This window comes from Brassica rapa, chromosome A06, assembly GCF_000309985.2.
Source record: "Brassica rapa cultivar Chiifu-401-42 chromosome A06, CAAS_Brap_v3.01, whole genome shotgun sequence".
NCBI classification, from domain to species: Eukaryota; Viridiplantae; Streptophyta; class Magnoliopsida; order Brassicales; family Brassicaceae; genus Brassica; species Brassica rapa.
The window spans coordinates 9,473,230-9,492,006 of record NC_024800.2 but is presented as its reverse complement, the minus strand read 5'-3'; the positions used below and the strand labels follow the sequence as shown (position 1 = coordinate 9,492,006).

Sequence of the window (18,777 nt, the reverse complement as noted above, 5' to 3'; positions counted from 1 at the left end):
TTTATGTTATGACGTAAAAAAAGTTTAGTTTACCAAAAGACCTACTGTTGTAAGTTGTAACAAAACAAAACGGTAACAGCAGAATCAGGTTCTGTCTGCAATTGACTCCCAACTTTTTTTCAGTTGTAACCTCCCAACTTTTTTTTTGAACATTTAATAATAATAACTCAAAAGTGCCATTATGACAAATTCATACGGTAGATGTCCGTTTCAAAAACTCAACACAAGCACCAACCAAAATTCAAACCAAGATGCAAAGTTTTAGAGGATATTTGCTTTAGTAATCTTGAGCCATTTCTGAGAGTGCAGTAATTGTATTGCTTGCCACGTCCAGAAGCTGCAGGTACTCATCCGCACCATCTACAAGTCGCTGCATGCACATCGAAAAGGGAACAAGATGAAACACTCTTTAACTAAGACTGAAACATATCTTAATGATCCAAATGACAATGAAAGAGACGAGTCTGAAGTTTTGAACTTCACTTAATTGTTATGTAATTGAGCAGAGATCATGGTAACTTTTCTCACATGAGTCTTAAACTAACTACATAGATGAGGCATAAGGAAGGAAAAGAGAATCCAGCAGAAGAGAAGTCTCACCTTATCTGTTTCAGCTAGACATTTGCAGATCTTAGCCTTTTGATTGTCTGTTATGTCATCACCAGCCTCAACGACTATATCAAATAACTGAAAGGAGACTTGTATCAGAACTCAGAATTGGTTATGACCACACAATTGCGAGATTTAATCGTGCAAAACCTGATTGATGATTTGAGATGCAGGATATCCCTCTGCAACAATGTTGTCCACTTCCTTGTTTGCAATATCGAAATCACCACTTTTGCATGAAGTAAAAAATCTCTTGACTACCTCCAGAGGGACTACCTGAAAAGTTCAAAAGACATCCAAAATTAACTATATGACTTGACTTTTACTTTTAATGAAATTATTAGACACGCGAAAGTCGATTATCTTCATCCTTACCCCAGACACATTGAGTAAATCCGTGGACGTTATTGTTGATCCAAACAACCGGGCACCACTCTGTAATATTTAAGAAGAAAGACTTGATCAAAAATTTAACAGTTAATAATATCGTCCATTAACTATATATTTTACATGACAGTTTCAACCAACCTGCAGATACGTGATTGCCCTCCGGAGATCACCTTGTGATATGGTGCTCAAAGTTGAAAGAGCCTACATGGAATATTAACTAGTAGTATAAGCAGTTTTGACAAAGACTAAGCTAAAGAAAGAGCAGAGCTTGAAGCATATGTGCACACCTCACCACCAAGGTTGAGACCTTCTTCATTACAGATATGCAATATACGGTTACTCATAACTTCTTCAGAAAGTGGTTTAAACCTGAACTTGGCACATCTTGAAGCAAGGGGCTCTATGATCCTTGAGAATAAGAAATAAAAGTTAAGGGTGATCAGAATCGGTCATAGTTCAGCGCTCCACAATATGTTCTTCATCATGAGTAAGTAAAAAATGTTTTCTTCTAGCAACTCATTCATTAAACTTACGAGCCTATGAACGAAATTCAATCATTTAACATTCCCAAAGAGAAAAAAAATCGAAGAATGAATGACAGTGAGATACAATTGAATGGACGAGGAAATTAACCAACATTTAGGTACCATAGTAAAAGAATTTACCTGCTGATATAATTACATATGAAGAAGAATCTGGTGACTTTGGAGTAAGTTTCCATTGTGCGCCTCAAGGCGTTCTGCACAATCAGTCACATAGTTCATGGTACACCCATTATTCAAAGTACAAAATGTTGTGGTTAAAGATGTTCAGAGTACCTGAGCATCTTCTGTCATCGAATCAGCCTCATCTAGGATGATGATCTTAAATGATGGGCAAGGATAACCACTGAAATATAATATTGTGGTCTTAGATGAAATGCACACAACACAACAAAAGCAGAAACGAGAAACTGGCAAAGAAAAAAGGAAACTTGACAATAGCCAAAAATATAAAAAGAAAGGAATTTATCATACCCTTGACGGTTACTGGACCCAACAGCTACAGCAGCAAAATCCTTAATCTTTGTCCGAACAACATTGATCCCTCTGTCATCACTAGCATTCAGCTCCAACACCCTTGACTTGTACAATTCAGGTCTGTAATAAAAGACTCCTTAGTTAATTCACCTAAAACTCAAGTAACAAAAGAAGCTTAAACAAAGATTCAATTAGCCAGCAATCACATCAAAATAAATAAATAAAAAGCAAACAAACGACACTCTCATGTTATACAAACCCCACAAATAAGCAAGCTTAAACTAACTAACTTGACACACCCATGGAACAAAGAACAAGAAAACTTAGCTTTCAATTTGTTGGAAAGAAGATTAGAATCTCTCAAACCTAAACACTTGCATAGCAACACCACATAATGGATACTACTATTATATTGAATTTAAGTAACTGTCTAGCTACCTAATTGGAAAACTTGGTATACCACAATGCAACAACACAGTCTGCGAGTAAATTATTCTCAGCATCCGCATTATAATCTTATTAGAGTTAATCCGAAGCACAAACATGGATGTATGATATTAAAGGTCGTACAGGTTAGCACACTCAAATGAATCAATCAAATATCCATCAAGCAACTACTTGCATAGTTCAAATCAGAGTTTGAGCTTTGTATACCCAAATAGCTGGTGGGCGATGGCAAGTGCCGTAGTGGTTTTCCCTGTGCCTGGCGGTCCATAAAAGAGCATGTGCGGACACTGCAACCACAAAAACACAAACCCAGAATTGAGATCGAATCCGTCATCTAGGGTTTTCACAATTGTAACTGAAATCAAATATAATCATTCGAGATATAGCCAAGAGTGTTCTGTCGGATTACGTTAGCAGTCTCGAGAGTGTTGGTGAGGACCCGAACCACCTCCTCCTGATGCGCCACGTCCTTCACCTGCTTCGGCCGGCTTGAAAACCAAATCGAGAAAAAAAAAAAAGAAACCCGAGTTAAAATCCGACACGAGTTCTGTCGACGGGAAGATAAATTCAGTAAGGATAAGTCGTACTATTTCTCAACCCATGGCTGTGCGCTCTGAAGAACTGGCGCCATTACTCTTTCTCTCCTTTACAATAATACCATCCCAGGGAGGAGAGGAGACACCTTTATAACTCCTTCCCGCTCCCGCCATAAACCCTCTAGCTGGATGAGAGGGTTTGGCAGTATGATATACGAGCCTCATTAGTGAAGTCTTATGCATATATTAATCACACAGTATTATTCAAATACGATATGCATATACATTGGCATCTCTCGTACAAGTCTATAACTATAGTTCCAAGCTGGAATACATCTTACAGTGGAGCAGCAGCTCTATGAACAAGGATACTCAAAATAGTTGTGTAATCATTATACATATTAACATGAGATTTTTTGGCCTTTTAGTGGTGGGTTCTTATTGAGCCAGTGACAGTCTTCGAACGCGCAACTTGAATCATTCTTCTTGCGTAACACCACGTCACTTGGGTTAATGAACCGAGGAGCCCATGCAGGAGTCCCATCTTCATATGAGTTATGCGTCAGTCTCCTTAAATTAGAGCCATCCAGCTTCACCGTGAAGATATCACCATATGGTTGGTAATGATGCGGGTTCGAGATCGGTTCTGCTGATATCCCAGCGTAATCAGATGTAAAGACAATACTTTTACTGTCCGGGCTAAAGATTGGGTGGTTAGTTCTCCCACCAGTGCCGCTCTGGATCAGCTTCCTTAACCCTGTTCCGTTCGGGTGGATCAAAAACAGCTCGTAGCTACCCGAGCCAGGGCTTTCTCTATCTGATGCAAACGCGATCCATTCTCCATCAGGTGACCAGCTGCACATAGTGTCGGTCCACGCACCTTCCGTTAACTTCCAAAGACCACCGGTCTCGCCTTTCTCAGCATCCATCAAGTAGAGGTTTTTATGACCAGACCGCCCGGAACGAAACACGATCAGCTTCCCGTCGGGAGATGGCCAAGGGAAAGCATTGTTCTTCCCGTTTGTCGTTAGCCTTCTCACGGAAGAAGACTTGTCTACAGCATCAACATCGATGGAGATGATATCAACCTCTGTTCTCTCTGTAGCAAACGTTGGACCTGAGCTAGTGTACACCCTTCCTGGTCTAACCGGATCCCACGCCGTGGAAAACGCCATCCCGTCGTAGACTTCACGCCGCCCCGAACCATCAGGCTTCACCACATACACACCAGGCATTCTCACGTATGCGATCCTATCACCCGCTGGAGAGAAGGACGGAAACGAACCGTCGATTCTGAAAAGAGAGAGATCACTTGTAGTCGTTTGTATGTTCTCAAGGAAAAGCAAAGGACTTCTCCGCCCATTAGCCTGGCCTCTGCAACTATGATAACCAACTCGTGACCCATCAGGGGAGAGGAACGGGTTCAAATGGTGACTCTCCGGCGCCACCAAACGTGTCAGCTCTGTAAACTCGCTCCTCCTGAGATCAAACAGCTCCACGTGGCGGTAATCCGAGCCTGGTCTCCTCGTCGCAACAGCTATGAAGTTATGGTTGTTCGGTGACGTGGCAGGTGTAAAAGCGTGAACACCCGGAGGTGTGACTCGCTGAATGTTCACTGACTCTGTACTCAACGATCCGCTTTGAGGTAAGATCGCTCGGAAAACACTGATCCATCCATCATCGCTTCTTCTATGGAAATACAGAGTAGATTCATCGACCCAACACGGCCAACCACCGTGCTCCACAACCTTGACTCGGCGAGTCCCGTTACGAGTCGAGAATACATAGATGTCCGTACTAAGCTCCTCGACTTCCCCTGTCCATCCTCGCTCTCCGTACGAAGCCACGGCGGTCAAGTTCCCGGACGGCGACAGCGCAGGGCTGAAATCAGCGATTCCACTCGGCGTGAGCCTCCGAGTCAACCCGGTTCTCAACTCGGTGGAGTAAACAGCGGTCCAGCTAGTCCTCGGCTCACCTGAGTTCTCATGTGTTGACACGTAGACGAGAAACTCACCGCTTAAACTAGGCTTATCTTTAAACGAATTTACCGTATTGCCACTCCGATGATCAGCGTTGGATAGCAACGGAATCTGGACTCGAGAAGTTGCTTCTAACATCGATCGTCTTTTACTTTTGGAATCGGGATCTCCGCCGTGAAGTAGATCGTAGTAAATGCTCGAAGTACCGTTTCTCTCGGTGACGTAGATGAGGTGGAGAGGAGAGGAATCTCCCGGTTGTATTAGGGTTGCGTCGGGGAGTAGAGAGATGAGCGCCGGAGATGGAGACGGGAAGTAGCCGTTGAAGTTCACCGATTCCCCGTCGGTGATCCGAATCTCTCCGGAGATCGACGGCGGACGGGTTGTGGAGAGGGCGAATACGTCGAATTCGTAGCGCGATCGTCCTAGAGTGGTGAACACGATGGTGTCGCCACCGTTGGCGTTTGAGTTCTGATGTTCTTCCGCCGATGCGTGAAGCGGAAGCAGAAGTGACGCGAAGAGTATAAGCGGAGTAAAATTCATGGCCGGTTGGTTGCCACAAGATGGAGATGATATCTGAAATTTTATAAAGCAGAGAAACGTTTGCAAGAGAGTGGTGTAAGTGATGACGTCATTGTGGCAGTGTGGGCCCATTTCGAGATAATGTTGACACGTGCCGCTCACTCGTGGAATCTATAATTGTAAAGTTGATAAATAAAGTAATAAACTACTATACTGTTTTCTGCGTAGAAGATTTTGCGTCTCTTGTATTGGATGACTGGAGAAAATAGTCTTTGTTCCGATCCAGAACCAGCATGGTGAATGCTACTTTTCAACTGTCGATTTAATTTACAAGACGATAAAAAGAAGATAAACGTATGAGAGAAGAGTAATACGTTCCATGTTAAGTATCACATCACTCATGACGATAGTCGTTGAATATAACATATGTGAAGTCTATATGTTGAGGACGATAAATAATGGTTGTTGTGAGACTTTGTTGGTTAATGCTAAGTGGATGGTGAGCCAAAACAAAAGGCTAGTACCGTCTCAAACCCAAATGAACACAGGTTGGACTTGCAGTCAAAATACAACTACATATTTGATCGGTTGTGGTTTGGCATGTCAACAAAATTTCGATGTTATTCTAGTGGTGAATCCCTTCATATAAGTAATGCTCAGTTAGGAAGTTCATCAGTTCCACCATTAGTTTTTTTTAATAACTCACAACTCTGCAATTAGGTATATCATGATTTCTTTTAAATTAGTAATACATTCCAATTTGGTGATGGAGGACACCATTTTACCTTTCTGTAGATCATTGGACCAGCTATATTCACCATTTCTTCCCCTTCTAATCGACATCGCACTCCTCCATATTTGGGTTAGTTAACACTCGATTGAGGTTTTCAAGCAAGGACCCAGCCATTTCCCCATTTGGTGATACACATATGGGCATTGAAAGAGTAGGTGGTTCACGGATTCATCCTGATTTTGGCATCTACTGGATATTACTTTGTCAATGAAATATATATATATATATATATATATATATATATATATATATCAGGTTCGCTGCAGCTCGTAAACATCCACTTATAACATTGTCATTTGTTGATTCTAAAAATGCTTAAATCTTTATTCACCAGTGAGATAAAGATGTTTTCTTAAGAGAAAATGAATATCGAGTTATGTTTTCTTAAAGAGAAAATGAATATCGAATTCTTGAAATAGTATAAATACTAGTTTAAAAGAATGTAAATATTATTTTTTATTGAATATCAAATTTATTGATCATAAAACTGGATCATTTACAAAGTGGAGAATGTAAAGACTCAACTAAAAAGAAAGATTAAAAGAGTGGGTGTACCAAGTATCAAACTGAACTAATCTCGAACCATCGTCTTAGTAACCCTTTCAATGGGTGATCTCTAGCATAATGAAGAGAGGAAATACAATCACGAATCATTTTGTCAATGCTCCGAATGATCGAGTATGTAGATGTCCACGCTTTGAATTTTTTCCCTCCAAATGGTATATAATGGTCTGAAATACCATCTTCATGAGAATTCTGTCTAGCCGACTATGAGAAGTGTGCAACAATGTTGTGATTGTATCATCCCAATCCGACTAGATGGATTCTTCAAGCAACTTCCCAGCAATGTTCGCCCATAAGTATATTGACATGCAAAGAATAAGTGGTCTCTTGTTTCATTTGTTTCCCCACACAACATGCAACCTTGATCAATACCACACGTCCTTATCTTGTCCACTGTAGAGAGCCGGTTATGGAATACAAGCCAAGTCATAAATGATTGTCGATGTGCTGTGTCCAAACAAACAAGATGTCGCCAAGAGACATTGATTTTCTTGGTTCTCAGTAATTCCAAGTTGTTGCAAATGAGTAGCTTTCCTTGTAATCTTCATTATCATTCTTTCATAGCACCCTATCAGCACCAAATTGTGATTGTGGATGAGGGAGACTAGCAGCAGCAATTTTAGCATATAGCTCAGGGTATCAACGCTCTCCCCTACTACGAATCTTCCAACTGTATCCATCAGACACATCAGCAAGCGTTGCAGAACGCATAACCCCAAGGTACCGAGTTCCCAGATCCATGTGACGTATATCAAATTTCCAACTCCAAGCCAGTCATCAAACCAAAAAGAGACCGAACTCCCATCATTGTTTTTATACCTTACATAATCATACGCCAATGGTCTGAGTTTCAGGAGGTTTTGCCATGCCCACACCAAATTCCCTCCTTTACATCTCATGGTAAATATTTATTTCACTAATCAATTTAGAAACTCTAGAGTAATATTTGTTTTAATTGTGTTTTGTTTTTTTTTTAATTTTTTTTTCAAAGTTAATTTGTGTTTGTTTTCAACATCATAGAAAATGTTAGACTTACGGACTTGTATCTTATTTCCAATCCAATTGGTATAAGACGTCAAGACTTGGCTGGTTAACTTGTATCGGTGCATCCCTATCATTGAAGATGCTAGATGATACCCAATACCCATATATGACTGGGTATTTAATTGAATTGTAACCAAGACATATGAATTTGAATATTATTGTGGTTTCATTAAAAATACACATACAAAATTACAAGCCATTCTAAGACAATAATCAATGTAAAAGAGAATGACAATCAATTTGAATATACTCTGGTTCCATCTTCTTTTTCTAAATAGCTAGTTTTATAAAACAAAAAAGCAGCCAAAAGTCTAACACCGTCCCAAATGAACATATGCACCAATACAAATGTAGCACATTATCCCAATAACCATTAATCAGCCACGCAGTTTACTGATAAACATATTCTCATTTTGTATTGGTTGAATACAAAGATCATAGCTATCAACATATCCGCTTGCTGGTTTGAGGTAACTATGATCCTACTACGTACCGCAGAGTTTTAGTTTAATGGATACGATAAAATTAATCAAATTCTCATGAAATGTTTTTAGTTTTTTTTTTTTTTTTTTATACAACAAACGGCTATTCTATTACGCAGACTTAAGGTGGTTTGAGTGACCAAACCGGAATAGAAGAACCAACAAAACAAAGTTTTCTATGGAAATACCTCGCAATCCTAGCTAAAAAGTCAGAAAACTTATTTTTTTCATAAATTTACCACCAAAAGATATCAACAACCATTTATCAGCCACACAGTTTACTGATAAACATATTCTCATTATGTATCGGTTGAATACAAAGATCATAGCTATCAACATATCCGCTTGCTGGTTTGAGGTAACTATGATCCTACTACGTACCGCAGAGTTTTAGTTTAATGGATACGATAAAATTAATCAAATTCTCATGAAATGTTTTTAGTTTTTTTTTTTTTTTTTATACAACAAACGGCTATTCTATTACGCAGACTTAAGGTGGTTTGAGTGACCAAACCGGAATAGAAGAACCAACAAAACAAAGTTTTCTATGGAAATACCTCGCAATCCTAGCTAAAAAGTCAGAAAACTTATTTTTTTCATAAATTTACCACCAAAAGATATCAACAACCATTTATCAGCCACACAGTTTACTGATAAAAATATTCTCATTATGTATCGGTTGAATACAAAGATCATAGCTATCAACATATCCGCTTGCTGGTTTTAGGTAACTATGATCCTACGTACCTCAGACTTTTAGTTTAATGGATACGAGAAAATTAATCAAATTCTCATGAAATGTCTTTAGCTAGTTTTTGAAAATGTATTTTGCCATTCTTTCATAAATTTACCACCCAAAGATATCAAGAAATTTAAAGTACAATACTAAATTATTCCTTATTCATTTCCAATACATTATAAGATATCACTATAACAAAGTTATCAACTCAAACAGTAAGTTATTAAATAACAAACTATTGTGAGGGACACATCAATGACCGCTTATTCATTTTGACGGTCGTATTCTGCGACTTGAAATCTTCAAAAGCGCAGCTAGCCCCAAACCTCTTGGGCCAGGCCACATCACCAGTAGCTTTGATCTTCGGAAACCACAGAGGCGGTCCATCTTCAACCGAGTTGTGCGTGAGCCTCATGAAATCAGAACCATCCAAATTCACAGTAAAAATCTCACTACTCGCGACGTTAAACTTGGGATTACCAATAGGCTCTGCTGAAATAGCAGCATAAGTAGTGGTGAACACGATTCTTTTACTGTCTGGACTAAACATGGGATGCATGGATACTCCACCGGTCAAGTTTTGCGCCACCTTCCTTAAACCGGTCCCGTCCGGGTGAACCACATACAAATCCATCAATAACGTACCAATATATTCCCGGTTCGATGCGAACACGATCCAGTTATTGTCTGGAGACCAAGTGGCAATCGTGTCGTTCCAGTTACCGTTGGTTAGTCTGAACAAACCACCGGCTTCGCCCTTCTCCGCGTCCATAATGTAAAGGTTTTTCGTACCGGACCGGTCAGACCGGAACACGATGCGTTTACCGTCGGGTGATGGCCACGGGAAGGCGTTGTTTTGGCCGCCGGTCGTTAGTTTTTTAACGGCGGCTGACGGGTTTTGTGCATCGACGTTAACGGCGAGGATATTGATTTTATGTGTCCCTACTAAGCCGGGAACTGTGAGATTAAGACTGGGATCTGAGCTTGTGTACACGATCCCGCGTCGAACCGGATCCCAAACCGTTCCGAATCCAATATTTGGGAGAATCTGGCGTAGACCGGAAGCGTCTTGGTTCACTACGAAAACTCCCGTGAACGTGACGAATGCGAAACGATCGCCTTCGGGGGAGAGAGACGGGAACGCGCCGTCGAATCTGAAGAGAGATAAATCCTCAGAAGTGGTTTTGAGCTTTTGGAGGAGATTGTGAGGGTTCGTTCGTCCCGTTTTGTCGCCTCTGCAGGTATGGTACCCGACTCGGGACGAGTCAGGGGAAAGGAACGGGTTGAAGTGATGACTCTTCGGAGACAGGAGACGAGTCAGCTCGACGAACTCGTTTTTCTTCAAGTCGAAAAGCTCCACGTGGCGGATTTCAGATTCTGGTCTCCTTGTAGCCACAGCGATGAAGTCGTTGTTGTTTGGTGACGTGGCTGGTGTGAACGCGTGAAGACCAGCAGGCGTGACTCGTTGAACCGTTACGGTTTTGGTGGAAACCGGTCCGGTTTTCGGTAAAACCGCACGGTACACGCTGATCCAACCGTCGTCGCTTTTGCGGTGGAAATAAAGAGTCGACTCGTCGGTCCATCTCGGCCATCCTCCTTGTTCAACCACCTTGACTCGCTGAGTCCCGTCGCGAGTCAGGAAAACGTAGATGTCCGTGCTAAGCTCCTTCGACACGATACTCCAACCTTTCTCCCCGTAGGAAGCCACGGCGGTCCAGTTCCCGGACGGAGACACAGCCGGAGAGAAATCAGCGATTCCAGGAGGCGTCAGCCGCTGCTGAGTCGCTTTAGTTCGTAACTCGGTGGAGTAGACCGCGGCCCAACTCGCCATGGGCTTACCGGAGTTCTCGTGAGTCGACACGTAGACAAGATGCTCGTTGGTTACGACGGGAGTGTCTTTCATCGAGTTTACACTCATGCCACTCTGTTGTTCTGACAGTAACGGGACTTGAACCCTGGTTCCTTTATTATCGCCGTGAACGACGTCGTAGTGTAAGGTAGGCGCGCCGTCTCTCTCGGTGACGTAGATGAGATGGAGAAGAGACTTGTCTTGTGGCTGGATCCCGGATGTATTGGGGAGAAGGGAGATTAGCGCCGGAGAAGGAGACGCTAAGTGGCCGTTAAAGTTGATGGATTTTCCGTCGGTGAGACGGTGCTCATCGGAAGGAGATGGAGGACGACGGCTGGTGGGGAGGGTGAAGATGTCGAACTCGAAAGTGGAGCTACCCATTGTTGTGAACAAGATGGTTGAGCCATCAGAAGCTTGAGAGGTCTCGGCTAAAGCTGATAAGCAGAAGAGAGAGAGGAGGAAGAATGCGAAGAAGACTAGAGTCGAGTTCATGATTTTCATGGGTTGTCTGAATGTTTGGGATTTGGCAATTGGCGGGAGCATTATATAATAGTTGTAAGTGCTGACGAGGATAACATTTTTATTTTTAAAGCTTTTGACTAATTCGGGAAATTTATATTCTATTAACTAAATAAGAAGATTCCTTGCCTTTTAAGTTTATTTATTTGATTCTATTTCCTTTTTAGGTGATAAAAAAAGTTTCAATTTCCTTGTTTGTTTGGGATGAAATTGATATGATTGGTGGTAGTTTTGGAAAAATATCAATCTGAATTTGAAGGTCATGGATGATTACACTGGGAACATTACAGGATAGGATCTTGACGTTACCGGGGAAGTAATGATTTGAGGCAAATAAAATCTACGAATATTAGCAGTATTAACAGTAAAATTTAGTAACAGATCATCAGATTTAAATCCAAATAAATGTGTATATCTCTTAGATTTTATCTTAAATATTCAATTATAGATAAACAGAGGTTAATCACACAAATCAGCAAGCATGTCTTACTTGAATTAGAAAAAGTACCAAACTATTATCTTTCTGTTTCAATTTAAATGTCATTGACTCATTATAGAATAAAATTTTTGTTTCATAATAAATGTCATTTTATAGTTTTAATACAAAATTTATTGACATTATATTTTAATCTATTTTTATTGGTTAAAATATGGTTAGATACTTAGATGTATTGGTAATAGTATTTTCATTTAGTAAATATACAAAATTAAATATATTTTAATCTGTGTGTCCAAATCTAAAACGATAATTAAAATAAAACGGAATGAGTATATACTAAAAATGCATGAACAGTGTGCAATTATTATGACATTAAACTAGGCTAGATTAACTGCTATGTGATTTTACGGATCTGCCTTGTTGAATTTGAAAGATGCTTGCTACTGAATATATGATCTCTTTCTGTATAGCTCCGAAGGGAACAAAAAATGCCTACAAGATCCCACTCTCCAATTATTGGGTGTCTAGTTGTTTCCGTGGACTCTTATGGTTTGGATACAACCTGGATGGTATCATGTCGCAGTGGTACAAATCCTTCTAGCACATTTAGATAATCCTGGCTTTGATAGATCGATAAAGATAACATTAATAACGAAATGATTTACCCAGATATCGCTACGGCATGATACCATCTACGTTCTTTTATGAGATCATTTTTTTCCATACGGTGTATAGATATTTTCTTTGCACTCACTACTTGTGGTTTGGAACTTTGTTGCTACTACTTCTCCTAGTGGTCTTATCCATATCTCTCTTTTTCTTTTTTTTGTCACTAGGTATTATCCATATCTCTAATTTCTTTCTGATGGCGAATTCAGAAGATAATTTACCCGGGGACATAATTAAATAAAATGATATTATATATTTAATATAATAAATTTAAAAAATATATTATTATCACACTTTAAATGATGATATAATCAATATAATAAACATTCAAAAGTTCATTGTCTAAGATTATTAAACATGCATTTGATTGTTATTATATAAATAATTGTACCAAAAAATAAAAATGATAGTGGTAAAGAAGAAATAAGTAGTTTTGAATATGAGAAATTGCACCCATAAAATCTAGGAATATTAGCAGTATTAACAGTAAAATTTAGGAATATATGCAGTATTAACGGTAAAATTTAGTAATAAGATCATCACTAAAAAAACCAATATCGACTAAGTAACCAAAGACACACACACTCTCTACTTTTCTGTTTCTATCTCTCTCTAGCATCTCTTTAGAAAACTAACTTTGCCTTTTTTTGGTTATTTAACAAATAAACCCTTTGAATATTGTCAAATGAAGTTTTGGTGAGGCGAAAATATAACAAGAAGAAAAAATAATTTATGGAAGCATATCTGCAAAAAGTAAAACAAATTACAAGAACAATAAACGATGTTTTAATTTTAGTAAAAAAAGAAAAAAAAATATGTGGCAGATACTTTATACAAAAAAGGAAACGTAACCTACAAAAACTAAATAACCAATTTTTAAAAAGTATAATTAAATGTATGGGTCAGAGAGTGGACTTCAACGCATGTTAGGGGGTTAATAAATGATATTTACACCAAATGTGCCACTAAATTTAAGTGAACTAGACCCACTAATTTGATTTCTGATCAAATAAATTCAATAAAATAAAATATTAATATATATTAATAAAATAAATTCAAAATATATATTATTATCACACTTGAAATGATGATAATCTCAAAAAAATAAACATACAAAGTTCATTGTCTAAAATTATTAAACATGCATTTGATTGTTATTATACAAAAAGTTGTACAAAAAAATAAAAAGTAAATAAAAATGATAGTGGTAATGAAAAAATAAGTAGTTTTGAATTTTGTCAAGTGAGGTTTGTAGAAGCATATCTGCAAAAAGTAAAACAAATTACAAGAACAGTGAATAATATTTTAGTTTTGGTGAAAAAGAAAAGAAAAACTATATCGCAGATACTTTGTACATAAAAGGAAACATAACCTACAAAAACGAAACCAAGTGGTTTTGGCTTAGTGATAAAAGAGTTCCAGCTAGAGCTTATGTCCTAGATTCTGGCTGGAGCTTCCGCCCTTGGTTCTCCTTGACCACCCATAAACACGTTAAGTTGCAAGAAAACATGGATTTTTATGGATCTCGTGGTGATTAGTCCTTGAGCATAGAAAGCCTTTGAGATCACATAGTAGTTATAAAAAAAGATAACTATAAAAACTAAATAACCAATTTAAAAAAGTAAAATTAAATGTATGGGTGAGAGAGTGGACTTAAACACATGTTAAGAGGGTCAAAAGAGGATATTTACACCAAATGTGTCATTGAATTCATGTGAACTAGGCATACTATCTTGATTTCTGATATTTAAACGCTCAGTGGCAGATTTAGAAAATAATTTAATTGGGGTTATATTTCAAATAAAATGTTATTATATATTTAATATAATAAATTTCAGAAATATATATTATTCACACTTTAAATGATGAAAATCCCAATAAAATAAATATACAAAAGTTCACTGTTTAAAATTATTAAACATGCATATGATTGCTATTATATAAAAAATTGTACAAAAATAATAATAATAAAAATGATATTGGTAATGAAGAAATTAGTAGCTTTGAATTTTGTCAAGTGACGTTTTTATGAGGCAAAATATAACAAGAAGAAAAAATAATTTATGTAAGCATATCTGCAAAAGTAAAACAAATTACAAAGACAATCAATAATTGATGTTTTTAATTTTGGTGGAAAAGGAAAGAAAACCTATATGGCTGATACTTTATACAAAAAAATGAAACGTAACCTACAAAAATTAAATAACAAATTTTAAAAGTAAAATTAAATGTAGGGGTCAGAGAGTGGACTTGAACGCATGTAAAGGGGGTCAATAGATGATATTTACACCAAATGTGTCATTGAATTCAGGCGAATTAGGCCTATTAATTTGATTTATGATATTTAATTGATGCAGCTTAGTGACGGATTTAGAAAATAATTTAACGGGGATAATAATTTTTAAAAAATACTATTATATATCTACTAATAATAGCAATTCCAATTAATTCCAAAGGTTGTGAGTCCACTTATGTTGAAAGGTTGTATCTTTTGAAAAAGAAGTGTAAAGGGTTGTGTCTTTTCTAAAAGTTCTATGTTGGAAGGTTGTGTCTTTTACAATTAATTTCTAAGGTTGTGAATCCACTTATGTTGAAAGGTTGTGTCTTTTGAAAAAGTAGTGTAAAGGGTTGTGTCTTTTCTAAAAGTTCTATGTAGTAAGGTTGTGTCTTTTCCAATTAATTCATAAGGTTGTGAACTTCAATTATGTTGAAAGGTTGTGTCTTTTGAAAAATATGTGTAGAGAGTTGTGTCTTTTCTAAAAGTTTATGTTGTAAGGTTGTGTCCTTCTAAAAATAGTCTAAAAGTTGTGACTATTCACTAATATCTTTTAAAAAATGAGAAGTTGTGAGTATTAGAAGAATGCAACTATTCATATTGAAGTGTTGTGACTATTCAAACAGGCTTTAAAAAATCTATAAATAGTCTCTCCCATGCATTTTTCAAATCAAATTTTCACTAATCTACTAATAATAAAATGTCAAAGTTGCAACTTTTCATCTACACAAGGTGTCTTTTCATCTCAAAGTGGGATTGCTTTAAAAAATATTGGTTTTATTTAAGTAATGTGTTAGTTTATATAATAAGTGTTGGTATTTTATAAGAACTCTTCCAAAAATTAAAAAAAAATTATAAATGAGACGGGTCATATTAACGTAAATCAACATATATTTATTACAATATTCAATTTTCTGAATATTCATTTTCAATAAATAAAGCAGGTAGATAAATATACAAAATAACAATTACCAACATACAAATTATAATTGTTTAAAATTATAAACTAATAATTTTAATATTATGTCTTAAATAGGAAAAAAAAATTATATATCATGCAATAAAAAAATTGCATTTTGTTCAAAAAGTGGTTGAAGATAACTATCATGTGAAAAATGTATGAAAAAACTTAAAAAAGATGAAGATACAATTGTATGCAATATGTGTTTTGATAAAAAATTAAAGGGAACATTAAGGTTTATAAAATATATATATATATATATATTTGAATACTTTGTAAATCATATTTTAATCATCAAAATTAAATTTAATTATTTATATGATTTAATTTTTTTATCAGGCATATAAAATTATAAATTATAGATTATAATATATTTTTTATAAAATGAGTTTCCGTGCGATATCGCACGGGCTCTTTGCCTAGTTTAATATAATAAATTTCAAAATATATATTATTATCACACTTTAAATGATGATATAATCAATAAAATAAACATACAAAAGTTCATTGCCTGAAATTATTAAACATGCATTTGGATTGTTATTATATAAAAAATGTACCAGAAAAATAAAAAGTAAATAAAAATGATAGTGGTAGTGAAGAAATAAGTAGTTTTGAATTTTTTCAAGTGAAGTTTTGGTGAGGTGGAAAATAACAAGAGGAAAAAATAATTTATTGAAGCATATCTGCAAAAAAAAAAAACAAATTACAAGAACAATAAATGATGTTTTAATTTTGGAGAAAAATGAAAGAAAAATACGTGGCAGATGCCCTATAGAAAGAAGGAAAGGTAACCTACAAAAACTAAAGAACATATTTTAGAGGATCATTGTTTGTGGTTTTTGGATTATTTTTTTGTTTTTGTTTTTCCAAAATCTATTATTCATCCAATCAAGATTTTTAAAGAATGAATTCCCTAAAAATATAGAAAAACATTCCTGCCATTAGAGTTTACCAATAGGCCAGGGAAGTCTCATGGAAATGCATGTGTACGCCCGTGTTCCTCTTCCTCTTTTTTTCTCACATTCGATATACAATTGCGCGTTATAGCGCATTTCACACGATGGGTTATGCTCTGCACTTCAAACATCACCTCTACTGCTGTCTGTTGTTAGGATATATTTTCTTAAAATTTGTGGTATGTCTCATACAGTCTACTTTCTGACGCAGCTTGGGAGTTGCAGCAACAAAGGCTTTCCCATGTGTTAAGACAATGGGGGGAATTCAGAAGAAGTAACAGTGGTCAGTTGCAGACCTCTACACGTAACTCTCCAAGTTAAATGACCAGGTGTTCATCATTATAAATTCATATAATCTCAAAACAATAAGCATTAAACATGTCCTAACCAAACTTTCCTCTATTGCCATATGTGAAGCCTTAGGAAGCTGACTTTGTTTGTAAAGCTAGGATCCTGCAATAAAATGGATGGTTGCACAGGTTGCAGCACAAAGTTGGTAAAATCTAGGACTGCATTACGCTGCAACAAATGTGTATTACCCAATATCACCAGTGTCATTAGGTACCAAGTAATCATATATATATTCAGAGCCCAAGCCATGTCCAAGTTTGAATAAAAATTCACACTAAACGCACAACTTCTCAGGTATCAAATTGGGTTGGCTGTTAAAGATGGAAAGACAATGCTACATATTTTGCCTTCAATACCAAATGACAAAACTCACTGGTGCCAGACTAACTAATACCATAGACTTACTTTTCTAGCAGCAACAATTCATTTACATGGCTGCTTTTTCCCCTCCTATTGCATATCAGAATACTATACTCACTGGTCTAAGTCACTGCCCAATTACTAGTTAGGGGAGTTGATAAGAAAAAGTTCAGTTAAAATAAAAAAAAACGGCATCTATGAACACAAAAAAAAAAAAGTCACCTCACACTGAAACACAATACAATAAGTGAAATGGATATAATATGTATTTTATTTTGGGTGACAGTAAAAAAAACAAAAGGAGAATAAACCACCGACCCACAAAGGGTAGTCATATATCAAAGTGTTATGTACTAATACAATAACATACTTTTCCCTTAGCTGCTGGCAACTCCTACATCTCCATCACTATATATACAAATCTAGAAAGTTAAGAATACAATGCAAAAATTACCAATAGTCTGACTATCACCAGAAAAATAACAACTTAAAATAAACAAACTTAGAAAAACTCCGTGCTTGGGCGGGACTCCGCTACTAGTCTAAGTTAAATATCAGAAATCAAATTAGTTGGTTTATCTAAATTCAATGCCACATTTGGTGTAATTATCCTCTATTAACTTCTCTAACATGCGTTTAAGTCACTCTATGACCAATGACCATACATTTAATTTGACTTTTTAAAATTGGTTCTTTAGTTTTTGTAAGTTACATTTCTTTTTTTACAAAGCATCTGCCACATAATTATCTTTCCGTTTTCACCAAAACTAAAACATCATTTATTGTTCTCGTAATTTGTTTTACTTTTAGCAGATATGCTTCTATAAATTATGTTTTCCTCTTAATATATTTTCGCCTCACCAAAACTTCAATTGACAAAATTCAAAGCTACTTGTTTTTTCGTTACCACTATCATTTTTATTTACTTTTTTTTTATTTTTTTGGCACAGTTTTTTATATAATAACAATATTCGAAATGAACTTTTGTAGGTTTGTTTTATTGATAATATTATTATTTAAAGTGTGACAATAATATACATTTTTGAAATCTATTATATTAAATATATAATAATATTTTATTCAAATTATGACTATTAAATATTTTCTGAAACAGCCACTGAGAATTACCATTCGGCATCGCTTGTGTTCGTAATAATGCCGTTTTTATACTTCACTTTATGCGTGATGCTATCTTTAGGGTATGGTGATGAATAGTAACATAGCTATCTCTGCGCTGTTAAGAACATTCAACATCTTTATATATATAAAAGGCT

The 18,777-nt window shown here is 36.4% G+C and overlaps 3 protein-coding genes and 1 long non-coding RNA gene across 4 annotated transcripts; all 4 read right to left on the bottom strand.

Annotated features, from left to right (window-relative positions):
• Positions 1-113: 113 nt before the first annotated feature.
• On the bottom strand, positions 114-3,285 carry LOC103873011 (replication factor C subunit 4). Its single transcript, XM_009151439.3, has 12 exons — positions 3,053-3,285; positions 2,875-2,953; positions 2,673-2,752; positions 2,016-2,138; positions 1,818-1,887; positions 1,665-1,738; positions 1,287-1,407; positions 1,138-1,200; positions 985-1,044; positions 760-885; positions 601-687; positions 114-370 (listed from the first exon to the last, which is right to left on the bottom strand). Exons 1-12 carry the CDS (start codon positions 3,094-3,096, stop codon positions 278-280), a joined length of 1,020 nt encoding a protein of 339 aa, XP_009149687.1. The 5' UTR covers positions 3,097-3,285; the 3' UTR covers positions 114-277.
• Positions 3,244-5,560, bottom strand: LOC103873010. Its single transcript, XM_009151438.3, has one exon. It carries the CDS (start codon positions 5,518-5,520, stop codon positions 3,403-3,405), a length of 2,118 nt encoding a protein of 705 aa, XP_009149686.1. The 5' UTR covers positions 5,521-5,560; the 3' UTR covers positions 3,244-3,402.
• A 3,687-nt stretch (positions 5,561-9,247) lies between these two features.
• On the bottom strand, positions 9,248-11,507 carry LOC103873008. The gene has a single exon (XM_009151437.3). It carries the CDS (start codon positions 11,469-11,471, stop codon positions 9,357-9,359), a length of 2,115 nt encoding a protein of 704 aa, XP_009149685.1. The 5' UTR covers positions 11,472-11,507; the 3' UTR covers positions 9,248-9,356.
• Positions 11,508-16,492: 4,985 nt separating this feature from the next.
• Positions 16,493-18,754, bottom strand: LOC108868844. Its single transcript, XR_001955078.2, has 2 exons — positions 18,632-18,754; positions 16,493-17,911 (listed from the first exon to the last, which is right to left on the bottom strand). It is a non-coding gene; the product is annotated as an uncharacterized LOC108868844 (long non-coding RNA).
• Between the last annotated feature and the right edge of the window lie 23 nt (positions 18,755-18,777).

What these genes read in the sequence shown, in the direction of transcription:
- LOC103873011 (XM_009151439.3), bottom strand. Translation starts at nt 3,096, where the DNA reads ATGGCGCCAGTTCTTCAGAGCGCACAGCCATGGGTTGAGAAATA. An exon ending in ATCGCCCACCAGCTATTTGG is followed by an intron (nt 2,139 to 2,672) that starts GTATACAAAGCT and finishes CTTTTATTACAG; the next exon opens with ACCTGAATTGTACAAGTCAA. An exon ending in CGATGACAGAAGATGCTCAG is followed by an intron (nt 1,739 to 1,817) that starts GTACTCTGAACA and finishes CTGATTGTGCAG; the next exon opens with AACGCCTTGAGGCGCACAAT.
- LOC103873010 (XM_009151438.3), bottom strand. Translation starts at nt 5,520, where the DNA reads ATGAATTTTACTCCGCTTATACTCTTCGCGTCACTTCTGCTTCCGCTT.
- LOC103873008 (XM_009151437.3), bottom strand. Translation starts at nt 11,471, where the DNA reads ATGAAAATCATGAACTCGACTCTAGTCTTCTTCGCATTCTTCCTCCTC.